The sequence below is a fragment of the Ictidomys tridecemlineatus genome, chromosome 12 (assembly GCF_052094955.1).
Source record: "Ictidomys tridecemlineatus isolate mIctTri1 chromosome 12, mIctTri1.hap1, whole genome shotgun sequence".
Classification (NCBI taxonomy): Eukaryota; Metazoa; Chordata; class Mammalia; order Rodentia; family Sciuridae; genus Ictidomys; species Ictidomys tridecemlineatus.
The window spans coordinates 100,424,603-100,451,177 of NC_135488.1; the positions used below are offsets into that span (position 1 = coordinate 100,424,603).

Genomic DNA, 26,575 nt, shown 5'->3' on the forward strand with positions numbered 1-26,575 from the left:
GTCTGCTAGAAATGTGTAAGTCACAAATGTATGCCACATATATAATTTAAATTTTCTAGAAGCCATGTTAAAAAATAATAATTATAATATATTTTATTTAACCAAATTTATCTAAAATATTGCCACTTCAACATATACTCATCAAGCTTAACATTGTTAAGAGATTTAATTCTTTTTTTTTTTTTTTGGTACTATCTTCAAAATCTAGTGCATGTAAGTAAAGAAACTGAGACTTGTAAAAGCCCAACACAAATAATTGCCGAATGCCTGGACTATTCATTTCAGAAGTTATTTCCCTATATACCATAATACCAAGATTCTATTTGTGACAAAGAACTTGAGAAACCACTTTATCACAGGTACCAGCAACAAATGCAGTGACCTCAGACAGCAAAGGAAGTGTCTGGAAGAGTTACAGTAGGCAGAACAGAACAGATTAGACCACTGATGGCCAACCAAAAAGTCATGAACCAGGCTTTGCCCAGGAAGGTAGAAGGTGAAAGAGAACACAGAGAGAAAGTTGGCATCTGGAGGGGAAAATGTATGAAAGGGGTGAGACCAAGGAGCCCTAGTAGTGTTTATTTCTCCTACTCATTTCCATCTTCTTTTCAACCACTCAGGCAGCTGAACTCTCCATCAAGTTTCTGCCTCCCCAGCGCAGTCTGGAAGTAATTCGGGCAGTAGGACCCCAGCTGATTGGAATTGGAAAGCACAATGCAGTAAGTAGAGTGCTATGACTGAAAAGAAACAGGTCCACAGAGATCAGAGGAATGGTGACATCACACCTGCCTCCTGGAAGGTGCAGCAATTTTCTGGGGCAATGAGGGAGAACTCACCAAGAAGAAACTAGGGAGTCCAGGGGAAAGATGGTCTCCACTTTGATGTCCCACTGTTTAGGCTGCAGAGCTCTATCTGAACCTAGACCTTGTCAAGGAAGCAATTGATGCTTTCATTGAAGGTGAAGAGTGGAACAAGGCTAAGCGTGTGGCCAAGGAGTTAGATCCTAGGTAAGCTCATGACCCCTTCTCATTGGGAAATTGTTTTACTTTTTTTTGTAAATACAGGGAAAACATTCTTTGGGGGAGGGTTTCACCCCAAGATAATGAAGCTTGAGATCTCTATCCATTTCCCATCTTCACAGGTATGAAGACTATGTGGACCAGCATTATAAGGAATTCCTCAAGAACCAGGGCAAAGTGGACTCGGTGAGACTTGAAGAGTTAATGAGAGACAAAATGCAGAAACAGGGCTGGAGGGTTAGCTCAGTGGTAGAGCACTTGCCTAGCATGTGTGAGGCCTGAGTTCAATCCCCAGTGTTGCAAAATCAACAAAAAGATTAGAAGCAGAATGTGGGTGAGAAGTTTTCTTTTCTCCCTCTGGTCATCTCTTCTGAACTATCTTTTGCATTATTCTCTAGCTGGTGGGTGTGGACGTGATTGCTGCTTTGGACCTGTATGTGGAGCAGGGCCAGTGGGACAAATGCATTGAAACAGCTACCAAGCAGGTGCTCCTCTCTCCTCCCCATTCCAGCTCCTCTCTACATTTTCCCTTGATTTTCTGCCAGCTCCAGAGCTGCCTCTCTCACCTCTACCAGAATCTAATCTCCAGAGATCCTAATCAGAACCAGAGAGTACAGTCTGATGCTGCTTCATATTCTAATATTGGAGTCAGAGTTGCATATGTCCACTGCCTCCTAAACAAGTCCATGGCTTTAAGTTACCACCTCCTCCCTGCCTGTCTTACCAATCCCTACCCTTACCTGTGCTTTTCCTCCATCCCTGGACAGAACTACAAGATTTTGCACAAATACGTGGCTTTGTATGCAACTCACCTGATCCGGGAGGGTGGCTCTGCCCAGGCACTGGCTCTCTATGTGCAACATGGAGCTCCTGCTAATCCACAGGTACCAGCCTTCTCCTTGAGGCAAATGTTTCCACCAGGGGATTCTTTCTTCCTCTAGAATTCCCATCCCTTCAGGGACTGTCTTCTCAAAGGATTCTGCCCTTTGAGAATATCATGGCCAGAGTCCCCATCCAACCTCTCCTGATGTGTAACCTCTCAAGAAGACTTACCCTTTGAAGAAACATTCAATGAGCTATTTGTGCTCTTTGTACCCAAGGACCTGTCTTTCAGAGGAGTCCTGCACACTCCTCCAAGGCTTACTTATTGACTTTCCTCAGAGAATAAACACTGCCCTCCTATCAGAGAAACACAGCTCTCTAGAATATTAGTCCATTAATATTATGACTGCATTCTCATTCATGTATTTTCCCAAACTCAAGAGTACCAGCTTATAAGTAGTTACTTTCTCTCTCTTAAGATAATCAGCACTTTTCTTCATCAATGTCCCTTTGCTTCTACACACACAGCTGGGCACAGTGGCATACCTACAATCTTATCATCTTAGAAGGCTGAGGCAAGAGGATCAGAAGTTTGAGGCAAGCCAACCTCAGCAATTTAGTGAGATTCTGTCTCAAAATAAAAAGTAAAGAAGGCAGGGGATATAACTCGGTGATAGAGCACCTCTGGCTGGGCTTGATCCCTAGTACTCCACCTCCCCCCCCCCCCGCAAGAAAAAACCCACACATAAACACTCTCCTCCATTTGGCTCCACTTCCACTGACTTTCTCTCTTGCTTGAGCCCCACACTCTGATCCCCCTTCTCCCTCAACCTCTAGAACTTCAACATCTACAAAAGAATCTTCACGGACATGGTCAGCTCTCCTGGGACCAACAGTGCTGAGGCCTATCATAGCTGGGCCGATCTTCGGGATGTCCTTTTTAATCTGGTGAGGAAGTTGGGTCCACAATGGTGTAAAAGGGCTTCTCTTGGGCTGGGGATATGATGGGCAGAGCACTTGCCTAACATTTACAAGGCTCTGGGTTCAATTCCTACCTAATACTGCCAAAAAAGAAAAACTCCTCCACCTGTCCCCATCCCAGTCTCTTCTTTCATGCACATAAACCATAAGCTGTTACTCTCAAGATGTATTTTACTCTCCTCTGTCCAGGTAGCCATCAGTGACTTCTCTGTCACACTGGTCCTTCTCTGACCCCTGAGCCAGCCTCGCTCTCTTCCTTCCCTAGTGTGAAAACCTGGTGAAATCCAGTGAGGCCAACTCTCCAGCTCATGAGGAGTTTGAAACGATGCTGCTGATTGCTCATTACTACGCCACTCGCTCTGCAGCCCAGAGCATCAAACAGCTGGTGAGATGCAGTGCGGGGAGATGAGATGCAGGCATCTTCAAACCTAAGAAGCTGAATGAATCCAAGTTCTGGATTCCTGAGCTTAGATTCTTGGACTTCCCCTCTTCTATATAAATTAGTCTTCAACCTTTGTTGAAGTGGGTATTCTTCCCATACTGTCTTGACCTTCTTAGGGCTCGAGGCCCATACAGCTTCAGATTTTTTTGTTGTTGTTGTTAGATCTCCAGCACCTGACCCATGCTAGACAAGCACCCTACCACTGACCCACATCTCCAGTATAGTTTTAGTATGTTTAAACCTTCAAATTCCATGATTTCTTTATTCAACCCATATAATGCACACATTATTTATTTATTTATTCATTTATTAATTAAAGATTAAACCAGGGGCATTCTACCTCTGAGCTACATCCCCACAATGTATACACGCTTTTGACTTATTTTTGATAATTTGCTGTGTATTTATTTCATGTAGTTGGATGACAGAATTCTAGAAATGGAAGGAAGCTTAGAAATAATCTAGGCTCAGTTCTGTTGTGCCAGTGAAAGAAACTAAGAGCCAAACAGCTTGAGATACAGATCAGTTTAACACTGATTATTAGTTTTATAGTTTTGTGGCTATTAGTTACAGGATCATTCATCTGGTAGCTCAGCCACTAGTGCCAAGATCCTAAAGCTTTGCTTTCAATCTCTAGGAAACTGTGGCTGCCAGGCTTTCTGTTTCACTCTTGCGTCACACCCAGCTACTACCTGCAGATAAGGCCTTCTATGAAGCAGGCATTGCTGCCCAGGTGAGCTGGAACAAGGAAGGGTGGGGCTGAAGCTAGAACAGAGTCGGAAGATAGAGAATATCCCTTGAGCTAAGCTGAGTGTGGGGTAGATACAGGTCTCCTATATCTGCTTGCAGTGTGTCCCTGTATCCAGTGGCATCCAAGCTCAGCTTGCTCTTTCCCATTTGCTTTTTTTTTTTTTTTTTTTTTTTTGCCATAGGCAGTTGGATGGGAGAACATGGCCTTCATCTTCCTCAACCGCTTTTTGGATCTTACCGATGTAAGGAATCATGTGCAGAGGTTGGGAGGCTTTGCCTGTCACAAGCTATACTTATGTCATGGTGTCCACTGTGCCATAGGCAATCGAAGAAGGGACTCTGGATGCCCTTGACCACTCTGATTTTCAGGATACAGACATTCCATTTGAGGTGCCACTACCAGCCAAGCAGCACATACCGGTAAGGGTGCAAGGTTGGAAAATGGGAAGGTGTCAACAAAGGAGTGCATTAAGAAGGCAGGACAGGGGCAGGGGTTGTGGCTCAGTGGTAGAGTGCTTGCCTAGTATGTGTGAGGCACTGGGTTCAATTCTTAGCACCACATATAAATAAATTATAAAATAAAGGTTCATGGACAACCAAAAAATATTAAAAAAAAAAAAAAGGCTACAGGGGTGCGCACACCTGTAATCCCAGCATCTTGGAAAACTGAGGCAGGAAGATCTCAAGTCTGAGACCATCCTGGGGAACTTAGCAAGAACCTGTTTCAAAATAAAAATAAAAAAGAGCTAGGGTATAGAAGAAAGGAGAACAGCTTTGGTTGCCATCTTTAGAAGGACCTCAGCTCTCATTATTGTCCCTCAATTCAAGGAGGATCATTTATGGCTGAAAAGCTGGTGTACAGGATGAGGGTATAGGAAATCCCATCCCCCGAGCCATTTGCCCTACCATCTATAAAGCTCTTGCTCCCTCTGTCCCCACCAGGAAGCCCAGAGAGAGGAGGTTCGAGACTGGGTACTCACAGTCTCAATGGACCAGCGACTGGAGCAGGTTCTGCCTCGGGATGAGCGTGGTGCCTATGAGGCTTCCCTAGTGGCAGCAAGCACTGGAGTTCGGGCACTTCCCTGCCTTATCACAGGTATAGAACCCCACAGCACCCCCTTATCCTATGGCACGTAGAAAGGAGGGGAAAGTAGAAGGATCAAGAAACTTTATTTTGCCAGGCGCAGTGGCGCACACCTATAATCCCAGCAGCTCTGGAGGCTAAAACAGGAGGATTGAGAGTTTAAAGCACCACATATAAATAAATTATAATTGGCAAGGCGTTTAGCAACTCAGCGAGACCCTGTCTCTAAATAAAATATAAAATGTGGCTGAATGGTTGAGTGCCCCTGAGTTCAATCTCTGGAACCAAAAAAAAAAAAAAAAAAACATCATTTCACTTTAATTTAGTAAAGGGCACCTAAAACAAATGATAGCCATCTTTATCCCCAGGCTTCTCTTTATTTCCACCCTCTTCAATCCCTCTCAAACTCTAGTTCTTTTTTTTCTCTTCTCCCACAGGTTACCCCATTCTGAGGAACAAAATTGAATTTAAGCGTCCAGGGAAGGCTGCTAACAAGGACAACTGGAATAAGTTTCTTATGGCTATTAAGGTTAGAGAGGGAAACTTGAAAGCGGGCAGGGAGAACAGCATTGCTGGAGGGGCTGGGAAAGGCTGGGATTCTTTCAGAAGATAGGTGCAGACCCTGCATTTGCTCCCCAGGACATGGAGATGAAGCTGATGTCCTCTGTACCAACTCTAATGAGTTTCTGTGATGTTCTTTCCCTTTACTCACAGACCTCCCACAGCCCAGTATGCCAGGATGTGCTGAAATTCATCAGTCAGTGGTGTGGAGGGCTCCCCAGCACCAGCTTTTCCTTTCAGTGACTGGTAAAACTGAGGAAGAGTTTGAGCCTCTCCCTCATTAAAGTTCTGTAAGAAATTGATACCACTGTATTCTTTGATGAATCACCCCCAACACCAGCACAGTACCCTTTCCCCAAAAAAAGAATTATAATCAAGTAGAAAAAAGAGACGTTCTTTTATTACAATTATCGATATTATCCTGGTGTCAGGGCCCCTTGTTTAGTGGAAAACACTTGTGGACTGAGCCTTGGAACATCACCTGCCTGATAAAGGAAGAACCAATCCAGGTCAGAGAGAGGAGCAGCACAGTAAAGAACTAGCCCTGGTCCCAAGAACACTTCCGTGTCCCCTTTCTAACCCAGACCCCCACTCTCAGGGCCCTTTACCTGTCCTAAACCCAGGTTTTCTGTGACTCCTGGAGTTCTTGATGTTGATCTAGTAGCTGCACATTTTCCTGCTGTTTACATTTAGGAGGTTCAAGCTCTGTCAGTTCCTCTAGCTGCAGGAGAGGGTGGAGTTTGTACCATGGCCCTGAATGATACATCAACTCCTTTGTAACACAGACTGGCTGTATTGAATGAACCCTTCCGGTTTCTCTTCCTTACCTGCCCCTGAAACCCTTCCTTCCTGCAGGGCCCAATTCCACGCAGGGTGAGTGCTGCCACACAGCAGTAACCAGATAGAGCAGCCTCAGCTGCAGACATGAGCAGAGAAGGGATCCAGAGAGCCAAGGCTGTATCCTAAAAGCAAAAAGCAAGGATGAGGGCTAAAAGGGAATGTGACATAAGCCGCAAATGAGGAAGTTAAAAGGGCAAGACCAAGGCTTTGTGAATGGCAAGAAAGCACTCACATAGATTCTTGTGGGGTCAAAGGGGCAGTCTGTGTGACCAGACCCCTGGTCCAGTGGGATGGAAGGATCCAGCAGTCCTGGATGGCAGTCAGCAATAAGTCTACGACCACCATTGGCCACAGTGAGTGACACAGCAAGGAGAAGGCCCATGGAGCAGGCAGCAGACAAGAGCAAGTTCACTAGAGCCAGGGCCAGCAGGGCCCAGTGCTGGCAGAGCAGAAGATTAATATGGTGAGCAGCCTAGGCCTAGCAAAGTCTGCCAATAACTAGACAGTTTTCTATTTAAGGCTCCTTCTTCACATTGAAAAAGCTGAGACAGTTCCTCCACCCTACCCCTCTCAAGCTCCAGAAGTCCCCTCTCACCAGTGGTGAACGAACAAGGTTCTTGGATGCCAAGAGAGCCACAAGTCCCACGGAAACACTCTGCGGAAAATACCAAGCCTTTGGCCCATTGGCGCTCTGCACGTCGCTCCCTCCCCGCCCCCCACCCCGTCCCGACCCCCGCAAGGCTCTCACCAGCAGCCCTGAACCCACAGAGATGACATTGGCGGTGGTATACTCCGGTGTGACAGCGCCACGGGGGTTGGCCACGTGCCTCAGGACAGTGCCGTGCAGCACGGCCCCCAGCAGCAGGTTCACGTGGCCCACCAGGATCAGCGCTAGGCCCACGCGCATCAGCCGCCGGGGCCCGCGGGCTGCATCTGTAAAGCGGGGGAGGGCAGACCTGAACCCGGAGGGACAGGTGGCACGTAGGGCCAGCTATCGCCTGTATGACAGGCTGAAGGGTCTCGGGGTCGGAGGGGAGGGGCGGAAGTTACCAAACACGCAGAGGCGGTAGCACTTCATCCTGTGGGTCGCGTAGCCGCCCGGCGGCTCTACCTGGGTCTGGCCCCGCCCCGCCAACCGTGAGTTCAGCCCCGCCCCCCACCTGAGGCCCAGCCTCCACAGCCCCAAGGCAGCTTTACCTGGGCCCCGCCCCAATGGGCGGCTGCACAATCTGCTGCACTGTCCCTGGGAGACGCAAACACACGACAGTTTTAGCAAAAAGTAGACTTTATTACAGCAGCAACTGAGGCGAATCGAATGGCCCCCCAGGGCCACCACTGCAGCACCACCTTTCTCTCCCGCCCATCCGCCCCAGCGGGATTGTAGAACTCGGCTCCCCCAGTGCCCATGGGCCTCCTGTCCCACACAGGCTGGGCGGAGCCGCCAGGTCAGCTACTAGCCCCCAGCTAGAAGGCGGCTGCTGAGAAGGCCCAGGCCCACGTCTGTGCAAAAAAAGTAAACAAAGTGCAGAGGGGAGGAAGAAAGGGGGAGGAGAGCACGATGCTCAGAACCAGGGAGTCCTCAAAGCCCTCCTGAATGATAAAGGACTGAAGGGGCTTCACAGGGTAATACTGACTGGGGGGAGGGGCAGGAGGGCTGCAGCATGTCCAGGGACAGCCACAGCTCAGATAAGGGCCTGGCCCGAGTGAGCTCTAAGAGGAGACGGTGACAGCGGCTGAGTTGATGGTGTTGTTCCTGGCAAAATTGAACTTGTTCAGGGTCTCCTCCAGCAGAGAAGTCAGTCGGCTCTGGTCAGCCTGGGAAGAGGAGCTCAGTGAGGTGGGCTGAGATGAGAGAAGGCAGGGAGACAGCCAGGGTAGAGGAAGGCAGGCAGGAACCTCACCTCACTAATGAAGCCCAGCTGCACCAGCTCAGCTGCCAACTCTGGGATGTTCTCATCTGACAAAGAAACAGGAGGACTGAGTATAGTAGGAAGGGACACAGAGCTCTTCAAATTTTAGGGGCTAAGACAGTTATTCTGTGGGAGCAATATTTTACTGACTTGTCATCTTCCCACCCCTGAATATGTCCCTTAAAGATAAAGCTCACAGGCCCTCCCTCCATCCTTCAAGCAAAAGGAGACTCACTTGGCATCAGATCACAGCTCAGATGCCGGTTCAGTTTGTCCTCCAGCTTCAGCAGAAGTGTTAACTAGAGAACAAGACCAATAAATAAATAAGGCTCCTCTTCCTCCACCCTCTGCCCACCCAGTCCTGTGCAGTCCTGGCCTTGAGCCTTACATGGTGTTTGACTCCCTCTTCCACTGATTCAATGTTGCACTGCATCAGCACCACCTAGGACACAAGAAGACAGGACAATTACTGGAATAGAAAGCAGTCACACCTGGAAGCCTTCATAGGCCACACGACATGATGACCAGAGGACAGAAACACACACTTTTTCTCTAATGGGTAAGGCTTATTTGAGCTGCCTCTTCCCCAGTGACCATGGACACATTCACACCTACATAGCCCCCACCTTGCGGGTTTCCACCTCAGCTGGCTCAGGTGTTGGAGTCTTAACAGAGGGGGGAACTACAGGTGATGTCACCTCCTCCTGCTGTGGCTGCTGGGGCCTAGGCAGCCCAAAGGCTGTCAGAGGGTAGATCCCATTCCTGGAAGGAGGTAAAGACAGGTTACATGGGGCTCTGGAGTGCCTTAGGACACCTGCCCCTGCTTCCTTAAGGAAGCCTGCCTCACTCTTCCCTTACCTGACATCTTCAAGGAATTTATCTAATTCCAGAGCTGGTGACTGGGAATACCTAAAGAAGAAAAGAAAGATAATGGAAGTAAGGGAACAAGCAAAACAGCAGACTCAACCTTTCCCTGAGAACGAGCATTTTACAGATCCTCAGAGTGGTAGTGACCACCCATTTGTCCCTTTTAGACCCTCTCAGTTGGTTACTCACAAAGTTTGAACTGCTTCTCTTCCTGGACCTGCAGGGATTTCAGCCAGTACAGCACTGGTATCCATGTTTTTGGTGATCTCCTCCAGAGCGTTCTCTGGGATCATGTCTGGAGGGCATGATGGAGTAGAATGTTATGAATAGTGGAATGGAAGCACAGGGCCAAAGAATCTCTTTGGAAATAGAAGAAAGAGAGCATGCCAGTGAGAGCTGGAAGAAAATTCCTAGTAGGGTAAAGGGGACTCACGTTGGTGACCCACAATGCAATGGGCAGCAAGGAGTTTGAGTGAGGGCACTTCAAATAGTGCTGGGTGGAAGAGAAGTTCTCTGGCTGTTGGTCTGCATGCAGGCTCAGACTGCAGGCACTTCTGAATGAACTCCTAAAAAAAAGAGATAAGAATTGGAGCAGGCATCTGGCAAGCAGCCTACCGAGTTCATCTTTAAAGCCCTCATTACACTTAGAACAAGGCTTTGCACACACTAGGTGTTCAGCACTTGTGGAGAGAACACTGACAAATGTACTTGAAAGGGGTTTGAAAATATAAGATAGTATATCAAAAGATATCATTCACTGTCTTTGTGGTCTTAATTATTTTTTATTCTCGAACCACAATCTTTTAAATATTTTTCAACTTTTCCCTTCCCAAATTTTACCCATTGTGGTAAAATTCACTTTATTTCCCAGGCCTAGTATCACAATTTTTTGTCTACTACAATCACTGAAATCCACTGGATTTCCCATGCTTTCTTTAACCATGCTAATCCTTTTTTACCTCCTGGAGGTCCCATGACATATAACCTTTCTTACTTTCAGTCTTAAAGGCCAATAAGGTCTGATATCTCATTTTTCACTTGAATATTCTACCACAATGTGAACTAGAAACTTATTTCACACTGCACTCAAGACTTCTAGTTTTTCTTCTTTTCTTTCCTGTTCCCCGTTATACTTATCTCTAATGAGTTACAAACTAGTCTTGTTTGGACTTTCTTGTCCAGCTTCTACTTATTATAGTCAGTCTATCTACCGATTCATAGTCCTTAGGTCCTTTCAATAGGTCATTATTTCTAGGAACCTTCTAACTAAAACTATATAAATATGAAATCCCCAAATGACTGACTTGATTAATTTAAAGTGATTATTTTGCTTTCAAATATCAAGAGAATTTAGCAACTGTGTACAGTAACCATCAAATTAGTTTACCTCCATTTAGACACACTTCAATTAACATAAAATTTTTAACCCCAATATTACCATCTTAAGCTCTAACCCGTTGTATGTATACAAAAACAAGGTAGACACCTCTTAGGGAAATTTACATTTTTGTCTTTTTCTGCTTTATGTTTTCCTGCTCAAAGAGTCTAAGTGAAGAAAAATATGAAGACACCTGAAAGTCAGTTAAGAAGGCAGCAATCCTGAAGAGCCTTACCCTCTGTAATGAGTCTTCTAGAAGCTGGATGGCACTGCTGATGGCTTCTTGTGGCACATATGAGGACTCTCCATTGCCCTGAATCTCCAGCACTGCCATCTGCAGTGAGGAGGAATCCAAAGGAAAAGGAGAGACCTAAGAACCCCAGTGCTCCCACAGTCACTCCCTCAAGATCAGCATCTTCCTTGTCCTCTATTTCCCTCTTCTGTCTTCTAATTTCACCCTTTCTTTTTGCCCCCCTCCCTCTTTAGTTCCTCACCTCCAATGCACACATGCCAAAGGAATAGATGTCCACTGCTGTTGTAACATTAGTGACTTCTAGGAAAACAGAAAGGACTTAGTGAAACAGAGGACTGAGGACAAGCGGTGGCAGATAGGCCTTTAAAACATAATTGTATGCTAGTAAAGTAGACTATATAAGTTTTGGTTGTATTACCACTGTACTTCAGGTTATAAGGTGCAAAACACCAGGGCATGAGGACAGGACAGAGAAGCCAGGATGCCTCACCTCCATACTCCGGTGCAAAGAAGTGTAGATTCTTCTGCTCTTCCCGACAAGTCTTCACATGATTGTTGATAGTGTCAGGAGCCACTGGGAGTATGGAAGATACCCATAATCTGACCACCATCAACAAAGCATAGTCTCACTCCAGAGAGAGAGGCCCCCAAAAGCCAAATTTTTTTGAAGTCTCCTTTCTAACCCTTAGCAGACACAAACCTATCCCCTTTCTCATCCTGAACTACAGACCATACATGGACTCTACCTACCTCCCCCTTTTTCAGGCCCACTGCTTCATATCTGAGGACCCAAACTCAGGAACAACAAAGGATTCAGATAACATTAACAGACACTAGTTTTGGGCTAGTCAAGAAGCAACATATCTAAGGGAAATTTTTCACTTGTGACCTGTTCATCTTCCCATAGTCCCAAATTTATCTAATCTCCGATTACCATGAAAATATTCAGTTTTATTTCTTTCATCCACCTTTCAATTTAACATAAAACAAAAGGCAGCCCTTCCTAATCTGAGAGGATTGGAGACCTTAGGGACTTGGATAAAAATGGTGAAGAAGCAATAAATATAACTGAGGAGGCTAGCCTCCTTCTTACCCACCTTTGCCAGAAACTCAAGAATAACTCAGAATTAAATCAATATCCTTGAATCAGTTTTACTTTGAGTCCACCAAAACTTTTTAGACTCCTGTTCTACTCTCTTTCTCAACGCTGCCTGCTACAGGGCTGCACGAGGAACCAGGGCCAGGCCTTATTTGGACTCACTCCAATCATAACAATGATTACAAGTCACAGAGAATCTGGGAGCACAGCATGATTTGGGGAACCAGCCTGATGATGAGGGGGAATATGAATCTAGGAGTAAGTGTCCAGCCAGGCAGAATCCACAGGAAACAAGCAGGTTATGGAGGGGCAAGCAGGTAGAAGGCTGGCAGGGCAGAAGCTAAGCAAGCAAAATTAGGCAGGGGAGATAGGGAACCAGGCCTTGCTCCCACGACTGCATGCACTGGGCAGCCGCACAGGGAGCAAAGGGAGCACAAACAGAGCCCCAAGTGGGGCAGAGGGAGCTCTCACCATTAGCAAAAATCCTATGAAAGACTGTTGGGAACAGAGCAGCCCGTAAGCGGGAGGGAGGAAAACAGAGAAAAGTTGTGAGCGATGGAGCAGCCAAGCCCCAGACAAATGGAGACATAAACACAACACACGGAAATGTACACTGCACACAAATACACAGCAAATGAAAGCACTCACAGCAGGCACAGCCCGGAACCTCCTCTGGTTGGGTCTGGGCCCAGGGGCTCAAATCAGATCTCACATCCACTTCTTGCCTTTTCCCAACCTCCTATCAATATTTCTGTATTAACCCCAATCTTCCTCCAAAAAAAGTACAAAATTATATACTCTATCCCATCTCCACTAATTAGCTGTTCTCTATGTAGTATCTCTAGCAAGATCCTATCTATTATCACCAGCCCACACCTCAGAATTTTGCTGTTCTCTCCCATTCTTTTCATCTTACCCCCTAGTTCCCAAATTCCCAAGGCTCCCCTGCCCAGAACCTCTCCCTCCCCTCACCAGAGCCAATCTTGATGAGTCCGTTGTGCTGGATGAAGATGGTGTCACAGGTCAGGTTCCCATGGATGATGGGGGGGTCACAGGAATGCAGGTAGCTGTGGGGGCACTGGGCTGTTAGAGGGGCCACTGGGAAATTAAGGGCAAGGGGAACCCAAGGGTTAAGAGAAGCAAGGGCCAGGTTTCCTGCTGACCACCATAAAGATAATCCCCAAACTCTGAATCTGGATTATGCCTGATGATTTAAATAGATGTATAAGCATTAAGAGAAAGAGGCAAGAGACAGTGTTGCAGTTAGGACAATAAGAGAAACCCTTCACAAAACTTGTAGGGGGCCTAATCTTGACAGTACATCAGTCAAAGTGGGGAAAGGCAGAATAGAACATCAGAGTAGTACCCTACAATCTGGAGGAACTACATTAGGAAATATGGGAAAGAAACTAAGCAAATATTACTTACCTTAGAGCAGAAAGGATCTGTGTGCACCAGCGTTTCCAAGCCTGGAAGAGAATTTGGTTGAAAGGTCAGCAATAACCCCCTCTCTTAACCCTCCCACCAGTCTTTCCATCTTTCCATAACCTCCATAATTAGATTTATAATTAATACAATCTTTTAAAATCCCAACCAGCCTAAAACTTGGCCCTCCCTTCATACTTTTTCATTCATGGTCTTGTGGTTCTTTTTGGTCTTCTTCAGAAATTGCTTAAGACTCCCAGATGACATGTATTCAGTGATAAAAATGACCTGGGAAAGAAAAGCACTCATTATAAGGCTTTACAGTAGAAATGATCTCTTACCTGAAAATATTTACACGGATATATATTAAATTTGTAATTTTTTTCCCAACTTTCTCTCCTTTTGTTCTTAGCATTGTTTCTTTAGTTAGATTGATTAGCACCATGAAAACTACTCAGCAATAAAACCTACGGGATAAAGGAAGCAAAAATTCACTCTTTTTGCTCCATCTATATCCAGATAACAGGCATGGGTGGCAGCTGAAGCCCTATTCTCACCACCACAGCAGCTGATTCCAGTTGTTTCAAAACTACTCAGTTTCGATCACTGAGCATAAAAAGAACAATAAATGTAGCTAGAATCTTGCAGTTAAACTCAGGAAATACCAGGAAAAAATTCTTACCCTGGCCTTGTTCTCTTTAATGTCAGCCCAATACTTGTGAAATTTAACAATGTTGAGATGTTCCAACTGAATCAGATTATCAAATACAGCACGGACCTTTTCCTGGAACAAGGGAGACGATGAGATAATGGAGCTCACAAATCACTGTAATAATTCTTTTTTTTTTTTTTTTTAAAGATGTAGAAAGACAAGAATTTTTTTTTTTAAAGAGAGAGTGAGAGAGGAGAGAGAGAGAGAAATTTTTAATATTTATTTTTTAGTTCTCGGCAGACACAACATCTTTGTTGGTATGTGGTGCTGAGGATCGAACCCGGGTCGCACGCATGCCAGGTGAGCGCGCTACCGCTTGAGCCACATCCCCAGCCCTCACTGTAATAATTCTAAAAAGCCAGTTCCCATTCCTCTCCAGAAATGGTCTAACCCCAACATTCACCATCACCTACCTCCTGCAGCTTGTAGTTCTTGCGCTCAGAGAACTGTACCTCATTCCACACAACCTCCACACCCTCCTCTGTATCCATGGCCAGGTATGCACTGTCGATACCTGGCACATTCCGCTGATTTACCTGAGAAGCAATTCAAATAGAAATTCAAGTTACTCCATGACTTCTCTATTTTAATACTCCATATGATCCTCCCTTAATCCCCAAACTGTTAAAGTTTGATCTCCCCTTTGAGACTGCTCCACCAGTCCTTATTCTCTTAGAATTTACAATCCCAAGAGTAACATTATCATCGTACCTCTTCTCTCCTCTTTTGCCAGCGCCCGCAGGGTGACTCTTCCAAGATCTCAGATTCATCTTCACTTTCTTCTTCTTCCTCTGGGGATGCAGCTGAAGTTGTGGAAGTCACAGGAGGCGAAACTGATGTCAGGCCAGGAGCTGAAGATGAGGATTCTACTTTTGGGTCCGAGCCACTGCTGAGTACTGTCTGGGATTCCCCCTCCGACATGCTGGAACAAACACTCAGGCCTGCATTGGTTGGTTGAGGACAAAGGGAGAAGGCAGAGAAGGTCAAGACAGATCTACAAGGTGGGCATGGTGGTGTAAGCCTGTAATTCCAGTGACTTGGGAGCTGAAGCAGGAAGACCACGAATTCAAACTCAGCCTCAGCAACCTAGCAAGGCCCTAAGCAACTCAGTGAGACCCTCAGCAACTCAGCAAGGCCCTGTCTCTAATAAAAAAAAAAAAAAAGGGCTGGGGATGTGTCTTGTTGGTTAAGTGCTCCTGGGTTCAATCCTTGGTACCAAAGAAACAAAAAGATGGATCTACATTTAATAACCTTAATAATCTCATCTGAAGGATCAAAGAAATATAAAACAAGTAATTCCCCTTGTCTCCTTTAAATCCAAAATCAGAATTACTCCTATCTAAACATTGAAAAATTAACTATTCTAACTCCAGTCTACAAAAAGGGAGCTATCTTAGTTGAAGATGACTCACTCAAGAGTGACAAACACAAGACTTATGGCAGCATAACCCCACTTAGTAAGGTCCAAAAGAACAGCAGAATCATATGTTCCATTCCTTCTCAGCAAATGTTCATCCAAGCTTCCCATTGAATCCCCATATATCCCTATTTGCCCTGTGCTCAAGAACCAGGATACATAGGTGATATTCAGAACAGATGATTCCAGACTCCAAAATGTTCTACTGAACCATCCTTAAGGCTAAACCTGTACCACCCCCAGCCAACATATCCAGCTGAAACCCTTAGCTGATTTAGCCAGCTGAATTAACCTTGGCATCCACTATCCAAACCCTCCTATACACAGATCAAGCCTGCTGGCTCATGGTGAGACTACCTTTAGGCCAGGTGACTTAATCCCTGATGACCTCACCAGGGCAGTGGTGACTGAATCCCTGATGACCTGACCTTCCCTATGATGTGAGAGTATGGCAAATGGGTACTGATTAGCAACATTTTTAAAAATTATTCAACAAATGTTTAGTAAGCACTTAGTGTGGATCACACACTGGGCAGGTGCTTTAGATACAACAGTGAACAAAATAAATGAGATGTCCACAGTTATGAAGCCACAAATTCAAGGCAGATCTAAGACTTTAAACTTCTAGTTTTCATTTCATTCACATGGCTCAAAGGTTCTGAAGTGTCCATTCTCTGGGCACTGGATCTAACATAGGTATTTCTTTTGGGAACAAAAAACTCAAGACAGGGCTGGGGTTGTGGCTGTGAGGCACTGGGTTCAATCCTCAGCACCATCAATAAAATAAAATGTATTGTGTCCATCTACAACTAAAAGTAATAAAAATTTAAAAAGCTCAAGACCTAACTTTTATAGGAAAAAGTGTTATACAATATAACATTTCTTCAGGGGTATAGTACTTGAAGGAAAAAGATAATGTCATATACCCATGCAAAAAGTCACAGGACAATCACTGAATATTATTCTTCACCTCTAAGAACAAAGGCTGTTGAATCTGTGGGCTTAAGGGATTGCTGTCCTGTATGAAAGTAATATCCTGGAAAGTACATCTGCACCTCAAAGTCATTTCAGAATGCCAGAAGCCTCCAATCAACATCAATCTTTTAGGGCTGGGATTGTGGCTAGGTGGTAGAGTGCTCACCTAGCATGCATGAGACACTGAGTTCGATCCTCAGCACCACATAAATACAAAATAAAGATAAAATGATTCTCCCTTCTGTCCATCTCTCCCCCAAGGTACAAGGAAGTTTAACACAAGTCAGGAGACTTTATAAGATGAAATTCTAGGGGCTGAAGTTGTAGCTCAGTGGAAAAGCGCTTGCCTAGCATGTGTGAGGCACCGGGTTCAATTCTCAGCACCACATATAATAAATAAAAGTCCATCAACAACTAAAAAATATTAAAAAAAAAAGATGAAATTCTAGCGAATACCAAGGAGCAAAAAAGCACTACAGAAAAAAACAATCTGACAAGATATTCTTATATTAATTTCTAGGTTCTTGCCTATCCTAGAGAGATTCAACTCAGTCAGCCTAGAAAGCTACTATAGTATCTGTTGTTTTAGTAATCAACTAGAAAAGTTGGGCTAGAGATCGTTTTTCTTCTTCCCCCGAAAATAAGAAAACAGTAAGGACATCTGTATCAGTTACTTCCTAAAGCAGCTGAATGTGTCTATCTTTTAGTAAAATTACTAGATTACAATAGGAGATACTAATGGAATTTTAATACAGAAAGGCTGTAGCCAATGGGATCTGAAGAAACTTCTGGACCCAGGGCATAGACAACTAATCCACTTGGGTTTCACCAGAGGAGAAACCAAACCGTCATCAAAGAAATAGATGCCCCAGGAATGTGCTTGTCTCCTTCCTCCCAGTCTTGCCCCTATAAGGAACACGAGGGCAGAGCCCAAGATCCTTCAGTGCCTTTCCTATTGATAAAGAAACCTTTGCAACACTGGGGGTTCTGCTCAGGGGTATCTAGAGGCTCAGTAAGATCACAGGCGGATTGGATCGCAAGGCTCTCCTGGTCGCCTTCAGCCACCCTGAGGCACACGGTTCGTTCACTTCGCTCAGCGTCGGCAGTCCTGCAAAGTTGTTCCCGGGGCCTATCATTACTAGACTGCAAGCTCTCGGTACGTCAACTTCTCCAACGCCCTCAGTCACAGACCCCGTAGCAGTCCTCACCCTGAGCAGACTGCAGAAAACCTCTGAGGCCCGCAGAACCGTCCGGTCGGAAATAAAGCAAGCTCGAGGGTGGAAGATGGCCCGCAGAATTTCACACTCCAACAGGTCGCCCCGCCAGGGTCAGGAAGCGCGCGGCGGCCGGGGAGGGAGTCCTGCCAGGAGGGCCGGGGCGCGCGCAGCGGCCACCTCATCAAAGGCCGGCCCCGCATCGCCGTCAGGCCGCAGGCCACGCCCCCGCGCCATCGGCGCGCCGCCCCGCGAGCAGGCCAGGCAGGGACTCCGCGCTTCCTTCCGCAGGCCGCGGGGCCGCGACTGCCGCCCCCGCCCCCGCCCCCGCCGCCGGCCCCGCCTCTCACAGCCGGAGTTCCAAGCGAACGCTGGGGTCTCCCGACCCGCGCCCGCAGAATTCTGGGCCGCCGCCTCCGCCGCCGGCGCCACACCAAGGAAGCCGGGCGGGCAGACGAGCGGGCGGGCAGCGACAGTGGAGCCGAGGTCGCTCAGGAGGGCCGGGCCCAGCCGGGCCTGGCTGCCGAGTGAGCAAGGCCGCCTGCAGCACGGCCGTCCTGAGGCTCGGGGTCGACCCCTCTGTCCTCTCGCGAGCCCCTCCCTCCCGGGCCTCATTCCCCGGGCGCTCACCTCCCGACTCCGCGCCCGCAGTCTGCGCTTCAGCTCCAGCTCGGGTTCCGCGGCCCAGGATCACAGCAACTCCCTCACAGCTGCGCTCCGCAGCGCAACCGAACTGCGGGCCCCGCCCTCGCGGCGTCCGGACCAACAGATGGGCGGTGCCGCACCGCCGCCAGGTTTCCATTGGACAGGGCGGTGGGGGGCGGTGCCCCAGACGGTCGCTCGCAGGTTGATCTTCAGCCGGGTCTCCTCCCCTTGCGCCGCTCCCGCAGAAGCCTGGCCGAGGTTTCGGTGTTTTCGGTCCCAACCGAAGCTTGTTTCGCTGTCCACCCCTCCGCCCAGTCCAGGTGCCCCCCCAGTGATTTTGCTGGAGTAGGGGAAGGCCTTCTTCCTCTTGAAGGCGCCATGATAGTTCTAATCTCACGAAAAGACAAAAGGATCAAAAGATATAGCTTTCATTGGAGGGAAGAGCCCACCCACTTTCACTATTTGGGGACAGTGCAACTGGACACCAGTTCTTCAGGAAGCTTTAAAAAAAAAAATCACAACGTTGAAAATTGATAGTTAACTCTCTGCATAACACTATTTGCCAAAACTTTGCAAGAGGTTCTCACAGATGTTATCTCATTTGGTCCTCACAAGAATGAACTCATTGAAGTTATCTTTGAAATTATTTATTGATAGTTGACAAATGCAAAAGGAGAAGAAGAAGAATCAGAGGCCTTATGGTATTTAAGAAATTAAATTGATAAATGTAGCCTGGGGTGGTACCCCACGCCCTATTCGGGAGGGGAGGCAAGAAGACCGCAAATTCGAGGCCAGCCTTGGCAATTTAGGAGACCCTGTCTCAAAAAGGGCTAGGGATGTGGCTCAGTGGTAGAGTGCTACTAATTTCAATCCCTGATACGGAGGGTGGAGAATAAACCTAGAATAGGAAACAGATTTATCAAAGTCTTCGTTGAAAAGCTATTTGGAAAGAATTTAGATTAGCTGCGTGAAAATGGAATGAAAAGATGATAGATTCTGCGTGAGTCATTAATCTGTGAAAACTAAACGCAGAGCCTGAGGAATGGAAGTTGGTTCTGTCATTAGAAATGTATTATGAAGGGAGGAGGATGAATCAATCATCCGAACTCCGGAATGTCATAATCACTAAATTTCACGTCCTTAAAAGAATCTCTAATGGTACTTCACCGGGAGAAAGGAAATCTGGCAAACACTCAATTTCTCTTTTCTTCACCTCAAAGTATTTATTTTAAAAATTAATCTTTCCTGGGCTGTGGCTGTGGCTCAGTGGTGGAGCACTTTCCTGACATGCATGAAGCGCTGGGTTCCATCCTCAACACCACACATAAAAATGAAGGTATCGGTGTCCACCTACAACTAAAGTAAATTATAATAATAATCTTTCCTCCTTCTTTTACCTTTGAGAGGACTCAAAACGTCTATTTGTAAATATAATGAAAGTTATGGACCTTCTTTTGCATTTTTTTCCCCAGAAAGATCGGAAACATGACGTTATAAACAAAATGGACATGTGGCCATTGGTATCAATAAGGGCATTAACAGCTCAAGAAATCTCAATAGAAAACTTGAATATATTTTCGAACATACAGAATTTCAAGTTTGTCTTAAATCTATTATGTTAAAATTCTGCATTCAAGCCAGGCATGGTGGCACACACTTGTAATCCCAGTGACTCTGGAGGCTGACACAGGACGATACCAAATTCCAGGTCAACCTCAGCAATTTAGTCAGACCCTGTCTCAAAATGAAAAAAAAAAAAAAAAAGGATTGGGGACATAACGTAGTAGTAAAGTGCTCCTAGGTTAAAGCCCCACTGCCAAAAAAAAAAAAAAAAACAGAAAGAAAGAAAGAAAAAAATTCTACATTCATGCATTAGAGAGTGATGTCTAGCAAGGGGCCCCAGTGGACCAGTTCAGGCACCTGGAGTACAAGGGACATATTCTTCATTTCCCTCAAATTCATATAGGATGATAGCTATGATTAGGGAAGCAAGTTTATAGCTCTCAAAAACAATTCTGTGCTTTCCTGATGTTTTCTTGGCTTTTCTGTTGCCACCGTCTCCACTGAATTCTCTGAGAGTTCATCTCCAGGGTTGAAAGTCTCCACCCTGGAAATCAAGTAAACTCATGTCTTCCAAATCTTCAGTAAAACTGATATTCCGCAAAGATGTACCATGGGTATTTTGCTCTTTTGCATCCTCCCTGCATGAATTTCAACTGTGCTATCTCTGATGATAATGGTGTAGTGATGTAGTTCTTGAAGTTAATCTGCCATAACTTTTTCCTGAAACAAGTAGGGCAGACTTGGGAACAGCCAGGACAGCAAGGAATGGGCTTAAAAATGCATTTACCAGCCAGGCACACTTGTAATCCCAGGAACTCTGGAGACTGAGGCAGGAGGATCTCAAGTTCAAAGCCAGCCTCAGCAGATTAGTGAGGCACTTAACAACTCAGTGAGACCCTGTCTCTAAATAAAATATAAAAAAGAGCTGGGGACGTGTTCAGTGGTTAAGTGCCCCTGGGTTCAGTCCCCAGTACGAAATATACATGTTTCAGTATAATATAATATTTAGACAGTAGCTTCTGTGAGCTAGGCACTGTTTTAATTGCTTTATGATGTATCAATTCATTTAATCTTCACAAAAATCATATAAATCAATTACTATAGAAAGTGAAATCTTTTGTAATACTAATTCTTCAAAATGATTAAAACTTTGTTATATATTTTCTTCATTTCTTTTTCTATGAACATATTAATATATATAATATAAAATGAAAACAAGCTTATATTACATCATCATTTTCAATTTATATTTTCATCTTTTTTTCAGTGCAATTCAAATACCGCTAAAAAGTATTTCAAGACTTTTACTCTACTAATAAAGTAATCCTTTGCCCATATGTGCCAACGTTTAATAGCTACTAGTGGATATTGGAGTAATTTACAACATTTATTATTATAAATAAAGCTGCAGTGAAATATTCTGCTACATACATCTTTGCCTGCTTGTGAAAATTATGTTTGTACATTCTTACAAATGGAATTGCTGAGTCAAAAAATAAGAACACATATATATTAGAATGACCAAAATCCAGAACTCTAACACCACCAAAAATTGTGGAGAAGTGGAGCAATAAGAACTCTCATTTATGGTGGTGAGAATGCAAAGTGATAGACACTGAAAGACAGTTTGGTGATTTTTTTTTATTATTATTATTTAAATTTTTTATTTGTTCTTTTCACTTATACCTAGTGAAAAGTAGAATGTATTTCGGCATATCATGCATACATGGAGTATAATTTTCCATTTTTGTTATTGTACATAATGTGGAGTTGAACTATGTTCAGTTTGGTGATTTTTTACAAAACCAAATACTCAGGGTTTGTGGCACAGGTCAGCAGTAGAGTGTTGCTTAGCACATGCAATACCCTGGGTTCAATTCTCCAGCACCAAATCAAAACCAAAAGTTAAACATACTCTTATCACATGATCCAGCAATTGTACCCCTTATTATCTACCCAAAAGAGATAAAAACTTATGTCCACATCAAAGCCTGTACATGAATGTTTATAGCAACTTTATTCATAATTGCCCAAAGTTAGAAGCAGTGAATATGTTCTTCAGTAGTTGAGTGGAAAAATAAACTGTGGTATATCCAGACAATGGAATATTATACACTGATTTTTTTCAAAATGAGCTATCAAGATATGGAGAAACCCCAATTACAACATATTGCTAAGTGAAAGAAGTCAATCTGAAAAGGCTAAATACTGTGTAATTCCAGTCATGTGACATTCTAGAAGACGCTAAACTATGAAGACATTAAAAAGATCATTGGTTGCCAAAGATTTGGAGATAGGAGGAGGTATGATATGCAGAACACATTTGAAGGGCAGATGTTATACGCTTATATATTATCCAAACCCATAGAATGTGAAAAAGAGAACCCAAAGGTAAATTGTGGACTTTAAGTATGATGTGTCAATATAGGTTCATCAATCGGAACAAATGTACCCTCTTATAAGGACCATTGGTAATGGTAGAGACTATGGATGTTCAGGGGCAGGGGTAGATGGGGAATCTCTGTATCTTCCTCTCAATTTTGCTGTGAACTTAAAACTGCTCTAAAAAATAACCTAAAAACAAGACAAAATTAAAGAGCTAATACATGCTGACTTGTACTGAGCACCCTGCTTGTTAATGTGTACATGTGTGTGTGTGTGTGTGTGTGTGGAATGTGTGCATTTATCAGATCAATAACAACCCAATCAGGACCCCCAATCCCCCATCCAAAATACTTCATCCTGTTTGAAAGTTAATGAGGGAGATTAAAGGAGATATTAAAAGGTCAAAATTAAATCTTCACTTCCTGAGAGGACAGGGTATGAACTAAGAACTTCTTAAATTTGAATAGATATTGCCAAATTGTTCAAAAGGTGTCCAATAACAATGTGAGGGGCTAGGGATGTAGCTCAATGGTAGAGTACTTGCCTACACATGTGTGAGGTCCTGGATTCAATCCTCAGCATCACATTAAAAAAATAAAGGTATTCTGTCCATTTACAACTAAAAAAAAATTTAAAAAATATAACAATAAGTGGGCTGGGGTTGTGGCTAATTATAAGTGAAGTGAAATATCTTTACATGTTTTTGTTGTGAAACTATATTTCCTCCTTCAGTTCCTTCTTTCTTTAAGTTTTTTACATATTTTTATACTGAGTTGATTCCCCTCTGCACTGGATTATAAGAACTTTTTATATATATTAGGAAAATCCTATTGTTTTCCCAGTTCCCTACAATGTGAATTTCATCCTATTGATCCTCAAATTTTACTCTAATTTTATTAGATCTACTCCAAAAGATATTTCTCATTCTTTTTTTTTTTTTTTGCGTGTATGTTGTATTGGGAATTGAAATCAGAGGTGCTTTATAGCTGAGCCATGTTAGTTCTTTGAATTTTTAATTTTAAGACAGAGTCTTACTAAATTTCAGAAGATGGCCTTGAACTTGCCATCCTCCTGCCTCATTCTCCCAAGTTGCTGGAATTACAGGTGTGCAACACCTTGCCCAGTTCTTTCTCATTCTTTATTCTCCATGATCTTCATAGCTTTGGAACCAGTGAATAGTTCTGACTTAAACTCTCTCTTTCCTTCCTTTTCATTTTTTTTTTAATTTTTTTAATATTTATTTTTTAGTTTTCGGCGGACACAACATCTTTGTTTGTATGTGGTGCTGAGGATCGAACCCGAGTCACACGCATGCCAGGCGAGCACACTACCGCTTGAGCCACATCCCCAGCCCCCTTCCTTTTCATAATGATGATTTATTTCATTTCTCTGATGACTTCTTATCCTTTTTTTTTTTTTTTTCCGTGCAGGATCCAACCCAGGGCCTTTTGCATGCAAGGCAAGCACTTTACCAACTGAGCATAGCCCCAGCCCTTGACTTCTCATCCTAAATTTTCTCTTCTATCTTTACCTTCTATTCCTCCTCCTAGCCATCAAGAGGCCCCCCATTTTTTAAAATATTTTTATTTTTTGGCGGACACAACATCTTTGTTTGTATATGGTGCTGAGGATTGAACCTGGGCTGCACACAAGCCAGGCGAGCATGCTACCGCTTGAGCCACATCCCCAGCCCCTTAGAGGCCCAAAATTATATCTGTTGTTCTTTCTTTACAATCCTTTAGAAAATATATCCATTGATGAGTTTCTAATATATCACCTAAATTATATTTATATTTATCTCCAGTAGTTGCCTATTGACTAAGTTCCAAGATAATATTGAATGTCACTTACATTTTTATTTTTGATTAATGTTTATTAATTCTATATATTAATGGGATTCAGTGTGATATTTCTATACATACATACTGCATGTAATGATCAAATCCAACCTCCCTTGATCCACCTCTCTCCCCCCAACACACAACCTTCCAGCCTCTACTACTCACCATTCCACATTCATGTTGACGTATTTTAGCTTCCACACAAGAGAGAAAACGTGGTATTAGTCTTTCTGTGTCTGTCTTACTTCACTTAAACATAACGTCTACCGGCTTCATCAATTTTGCTGCAAGTGACAGGATTTCATTCTTCTTTATGGCTGAATAATATTCCACTTTGTATATACACCACTTTTTAAATCCATTTAGAGATAAAGTCTCACTGATTTGCTTAGTGCCTCGCTGCTGCTGAGGCTGGCTTTGAACTCAAGATCCTCCTGCCTTAGCCTCCTGAGCAGCTGGGATTATAGGCATGCACAACTGCACCTGGCCCAAGGAACAGTTAATTAAATGAATGTGAAATAGCTCAGTAGTAGAGGTCTTTCCTAATATTCATAAGGCCCTGGTTTGATCCTCAGTACTGGAGAAAGAAAAAAATCTGGGGTGAGGGGAAGTGGGTAGTCTCAAGGCACTGTCTTTCTTTATTCCTGGATTGTATATGTATGTGAGTGTGTCCGTGTGTGTGTGTGTGTGTGTGTGTGTGTGTGTGTGTCTGTGTGTGGTGTATGTTTCTAAGGAGCAAATCTTTTTTTTTTTTTTTTGGTGGTGCTAAAGATTGAACCCAGGGCCTCATGCATACAAGGCAAGCATTCTAATCACTGAGCTATACTCCCGGCTTTATTGAGATATAATTGACAAATAAAAATGTAGGTTGGGCATAGTGGCACACACCTGTAATCCCAGGTACTTGGGAGGCTGAGGTGGGAGGATTCCTTGAGACCAGCCTGGGCAATTTATCAAGAACCTGTCTTAAGGGGCTGGGGATGTGGCTCAAGCGGTAGCGTGCTCACCTAGCATGCGTGCGGCCCGGGTTCGATCCTCAGCAGCACCACATACCAATAAAGATGTTGTGTCCGCCGAGAACTAAGAAAAAATAAATAAATGTTAAAATTCTCTCTTTCTCTCTCTGTCCCCCTCTCTCTCACTCTCTCTTTAAAAAAAAAAAAAAAAAAAAAAGAACCTGTCTTAAAATAAAATTTAAAAGGTAGAGGACCTGGGGATGTAGCTCAGTGATAGTGTGACTTTGCATTCAATCTTAATTCCAAATATTGATATTTGGATGTAAAATATGGTGCTTTGATATATGTATACATTGCGGAGTGACTATCACAATCAAGCTATTTAGCATATTCCATCATCTTACATAGTTACGTGTGTGTGCGCACACGCATGCACACACACATATGGACATTTAAGATCTACTCTCAGCAAATTTCAAGTATACACTTTCATTATCTACAGTCACTATGTTGTACATTTGACCTCCAAAACTTATTTATTCTGCACAACTGAGTCTTTGTTACACTTTGACCAGTATTTCCCATTTTTTCTCCCCAGTCCCTGACAATCAGTATTCTACTCTCTGCTTTTAGGAGTTTGAGTTTTTTAGAATCCACAAATAAAGGAGATCATCAAACTAGATAGGCTCTTTCTGAGCCTACCTATTTTACTTAGCATAATGTCCTCTAAATTTATTTATTTTTAATTTTATTTTTTTTAGTTCTCGGTGGACACAACATCTTTGTTGGTATGTGGTGCTGAGGATCCAACCCAGGCCACACGCATGCCAGGTGAGGGCGCTATCGCTTGAGCCACATCCTCAGCCCCCTCTAAATTTATTCTTATTGTAACAAGGGACAGAATTTTTTTCTTTTTAAAGACTGTATTAATATTCTATTATCTATACATATATAATTTTCTTTTAAAAATATTTTTTTAGTTGTAGTTGGACATAATACCTTTATCTTATTTATTTTTGTATGTGGTGCTGAGGATTGAACCCAGGCCCTCACAGGTGCTAGGCAAGCACTCTACTACTGAGCCACAATTCCAGCTCCATGTATAATTTTCTTTACCCATGTATCTGCCAATGGACACCTAGGCTGATTACATATCATAGCTATTTCTATATTCTTGGGAGCAAGCTATGGTGAATAATGCTGCAATGAACACAGAAGTGCAGACATTTCTTTGAGATCCAGTGGGATTTCTGGATCATATGGTAGTTCTATTTTTATCTTTATTTTTGGAACCAGGGATTGAACCCAGGGTAAAAAAAAAGGTAAACCACTTTACCTTTTAATTCTTTATTTTAAAACAGGGTCTCACTAGGTTACTTAGGGCTTTGCTAAATTGCTGAGGCTCTTTGTACTTGTGATCAGCCTGCCTCAGCCTC

The 26,575-nt window shown here is 43.9% G+C and overlaps 3 protein-coding genes across 12 annotated transcripts in view; 1 reads left to right on the forward strand and 2 right to left on the reverse strand.

The window, feature by feature from the left end:
* The window catches only part of Ift172 (intraflagellar transport 172), a 36,857-nt gene extending 30,896 nt beyond the window's left edge, over positions 1 to 5,961 (forward strand). For 3 of the 4 annotated variants that reach the window (XM_005322517.4, XM_078029487.1, XM_013357399.4), the window contains 13 exons: positions 621 to 719; positions 898 to 1,007; positions 1,142 to 1,205; positions 1,418 to 1,504; positions 1,787 to 1,903; positions 2,679 to 2,789; positions 3,088 to 3,207; positions 3,902 to 3,997; positions 4,197 to 4,256; positions 4,336 to 4,434; positions 4,957 to 5,110; positions 5,536 to 5,627; positions 5,813 to 5,961. In XM_005322517.4, coding sequence (XP_005322574.2) covers positions 621 to 719; positions 898 to 1,007; positions 1,142 to 1,205; positions 1,418 to 1,504; positions 1,787 to 1,903; positions 2,679 to 2,789; positions 3,088 to 3,207; positions 3,902 to 3,997; positions 4,197 to 4,256; positions 4,336 to 4,434; positions 4,957 to 5,110; positions 5,536 to 5,627; positions 5,813 to 5,902 — 1,299 coding nt within the window. In that variant the 3' untranslated portion in view covers positions 5,903 to 5,961. Of the gene's footprint in view, positions 1 to 620; positions 720 to 897; positions 1,008 to 1,141; positions 1,206 to 1,417; positions 1,505 to 1,786; positions 1,904 to 2,678; positions 2,790 to 3,011; positions 3,208 to 3,901; positions 3,998 to 4,196; positions 4,257 to 4,335; positions 4,435 to 4,956; positions 5,111 to 5,535; positions 5,628 to 5,812 lie in introns of those variants that run through there. The other variant, XM_040271512.2, reaches the window with a different exon arrangement.
* Positions 5,962 to 6,037: 76 nt separating this feature from the next.
* On the reverse strand, positions 6,038 to 7,827 carry Krtcap3 (keratinocyte associated protein 3). Of its 5 annotated transcripts, none has more exons than XR_013429151.1 (7): positions 7,550 to 7,655; positions 7,248 to 7,432; positions 7,095 to 7,154; positions 6,732 to 6,938; positions 6,487 to 6,621; positions 6,268 to 6,412; positions 6,038 to 6,144 (listed from the first exon to the last, which is right to left on the reverse strand). XR_013429151.1 is itself a non-coding variant. In XM_078029489.1 (7 exons), the coding sequence occupies exons 2-6, from the start codon at positions 7,404 to 7,406 to the stop codon at positions 6,273 to 6,275; spliced, it is 669 nt and encodes a 222-aa protein (XP_077885615.1). In that variant the 5' UTR covers positions 7,407 to 7,432; positions 7,697 to 7,827; the 3' UTR covers positions 6,038 to 6,144; positions 6,268 to 6,272. The 5 variants fall into 5 exon arrangements, 4 of the variants coding, with proteins under 4 accessions (XP_077885615.1, XP_021580253.2, XP_021580252.1 ...); XM_078029489.1 differs by lacking the exon at positions 7,550 to 7,655 and adding an exon at positions 7,697 to 7,827 and having other exon boundaries at positions 6,268 to 6,380; XM_021724578.3 differs by having other exon boundaries at positions 6,268 to 6,380; positions 7,550 to 7,653.
* On the reverse strand, positions 7,767 to 18,511 carry Nrbp1 (nuclear receptor binding protein 1). Of its 3 annotated transcripts, none has more exons than XM_021724576.3 (19): positions 18,380 to 18,511; positions 14,855 to 15,084; positions 14,557 to 14,679; positions 14,114 to 14,215; positions 13,630 to 13,719; positions 13,435 to 13,475; positions 12,979 to 13,073; positions 12,478 to 12,501; positions 11,398 to 11,481; positions 11,149 to 11,207; positions 10,890 to 10,988; positions 9,710 to 9,842; positions 9,466 to 9,571; positions 9,268 to 9,318; positions 9,036 to 9,171; positions 8,798 to 8,851; positions 8,645 to 8,708; positions 8,401 to 8,456; positions 7,767 to 8,314 (listed from the first exon to the last, which is right to left on the reverse strand). In XM_021724576.3, the coding sequence occupies exons 2-19, from the start codon at positions 15,062 to 15,064 to the stop codon at positions 8,210 to 8,212; spliced, it is 1,632 nt and encodes a 543-aa protein (XP_021580251.1). In that variant the 5' UTR covers positions 15,065 to 15,084; positions 18,380 to 18,511; the 3' UTR covers positions 7,767 to 8,209. The 3 variants fall into 3 exon arrangements, with proteins under 3 accessions (XP_021580251.1, XP_040127447.1, XP_005322575.2); XM_040271513.2 differs by lacking the exon at positions 18,380 to 18,511 and adding an exon at positions 17,744 to 17,881; XM_005322518.5 differs by lacking the exon at positions 12,478 to 12,501.
* Between the last annotated feature and the right edge of the window lie 8,064 nt (positions 18,512 to 26,575).

Bases quoted from the DNA above. Each gene is read 5' to 3' on its own strand.
- Krtcap3 (XM_078029488.1), bottom strand. From the start codon at position 7,577: ATGAAGTGCTACCGCCTCTGCGTGTTTG. The intron at 7,433-7,549 runs GTAACTTCCGCC...CCCGCTTTACAG, and splicing joins CTACCGCCTCTGCGTGTTTG to ATGCAGCCCGCGGGCCCCGG. The intron at 6,939-7,094 runs GTGAGAGGGGAC...CTGCTCTGCCAG, and splicing joins ACCTTGTTCGTTCACCACTG to CACTGGGCCCTGCTGGCCCT.
- Nrbp1 (XM_021724576.3), bottom strand. From the start codon at position 15,064: ATGTCGGAGGGGGAATCCCAGACAGTACTCAGCAGTGGCTCGGACCCA. The intron at 13,074-13,434 runs GTAAGTAATATT...GTGCCCCCACAG, and splicing joins CAGATCCTTTCTGCTCTAAG to CTACCTGCATTCCTGTGACC. The intron at 10,989-11,148 runs GTGAGGAACTAA...TCCTCACTGCAG, and splicing joins TTGGCATGTGTGCATTGGAG to ATGGCAGTGCTGGAGATTCA.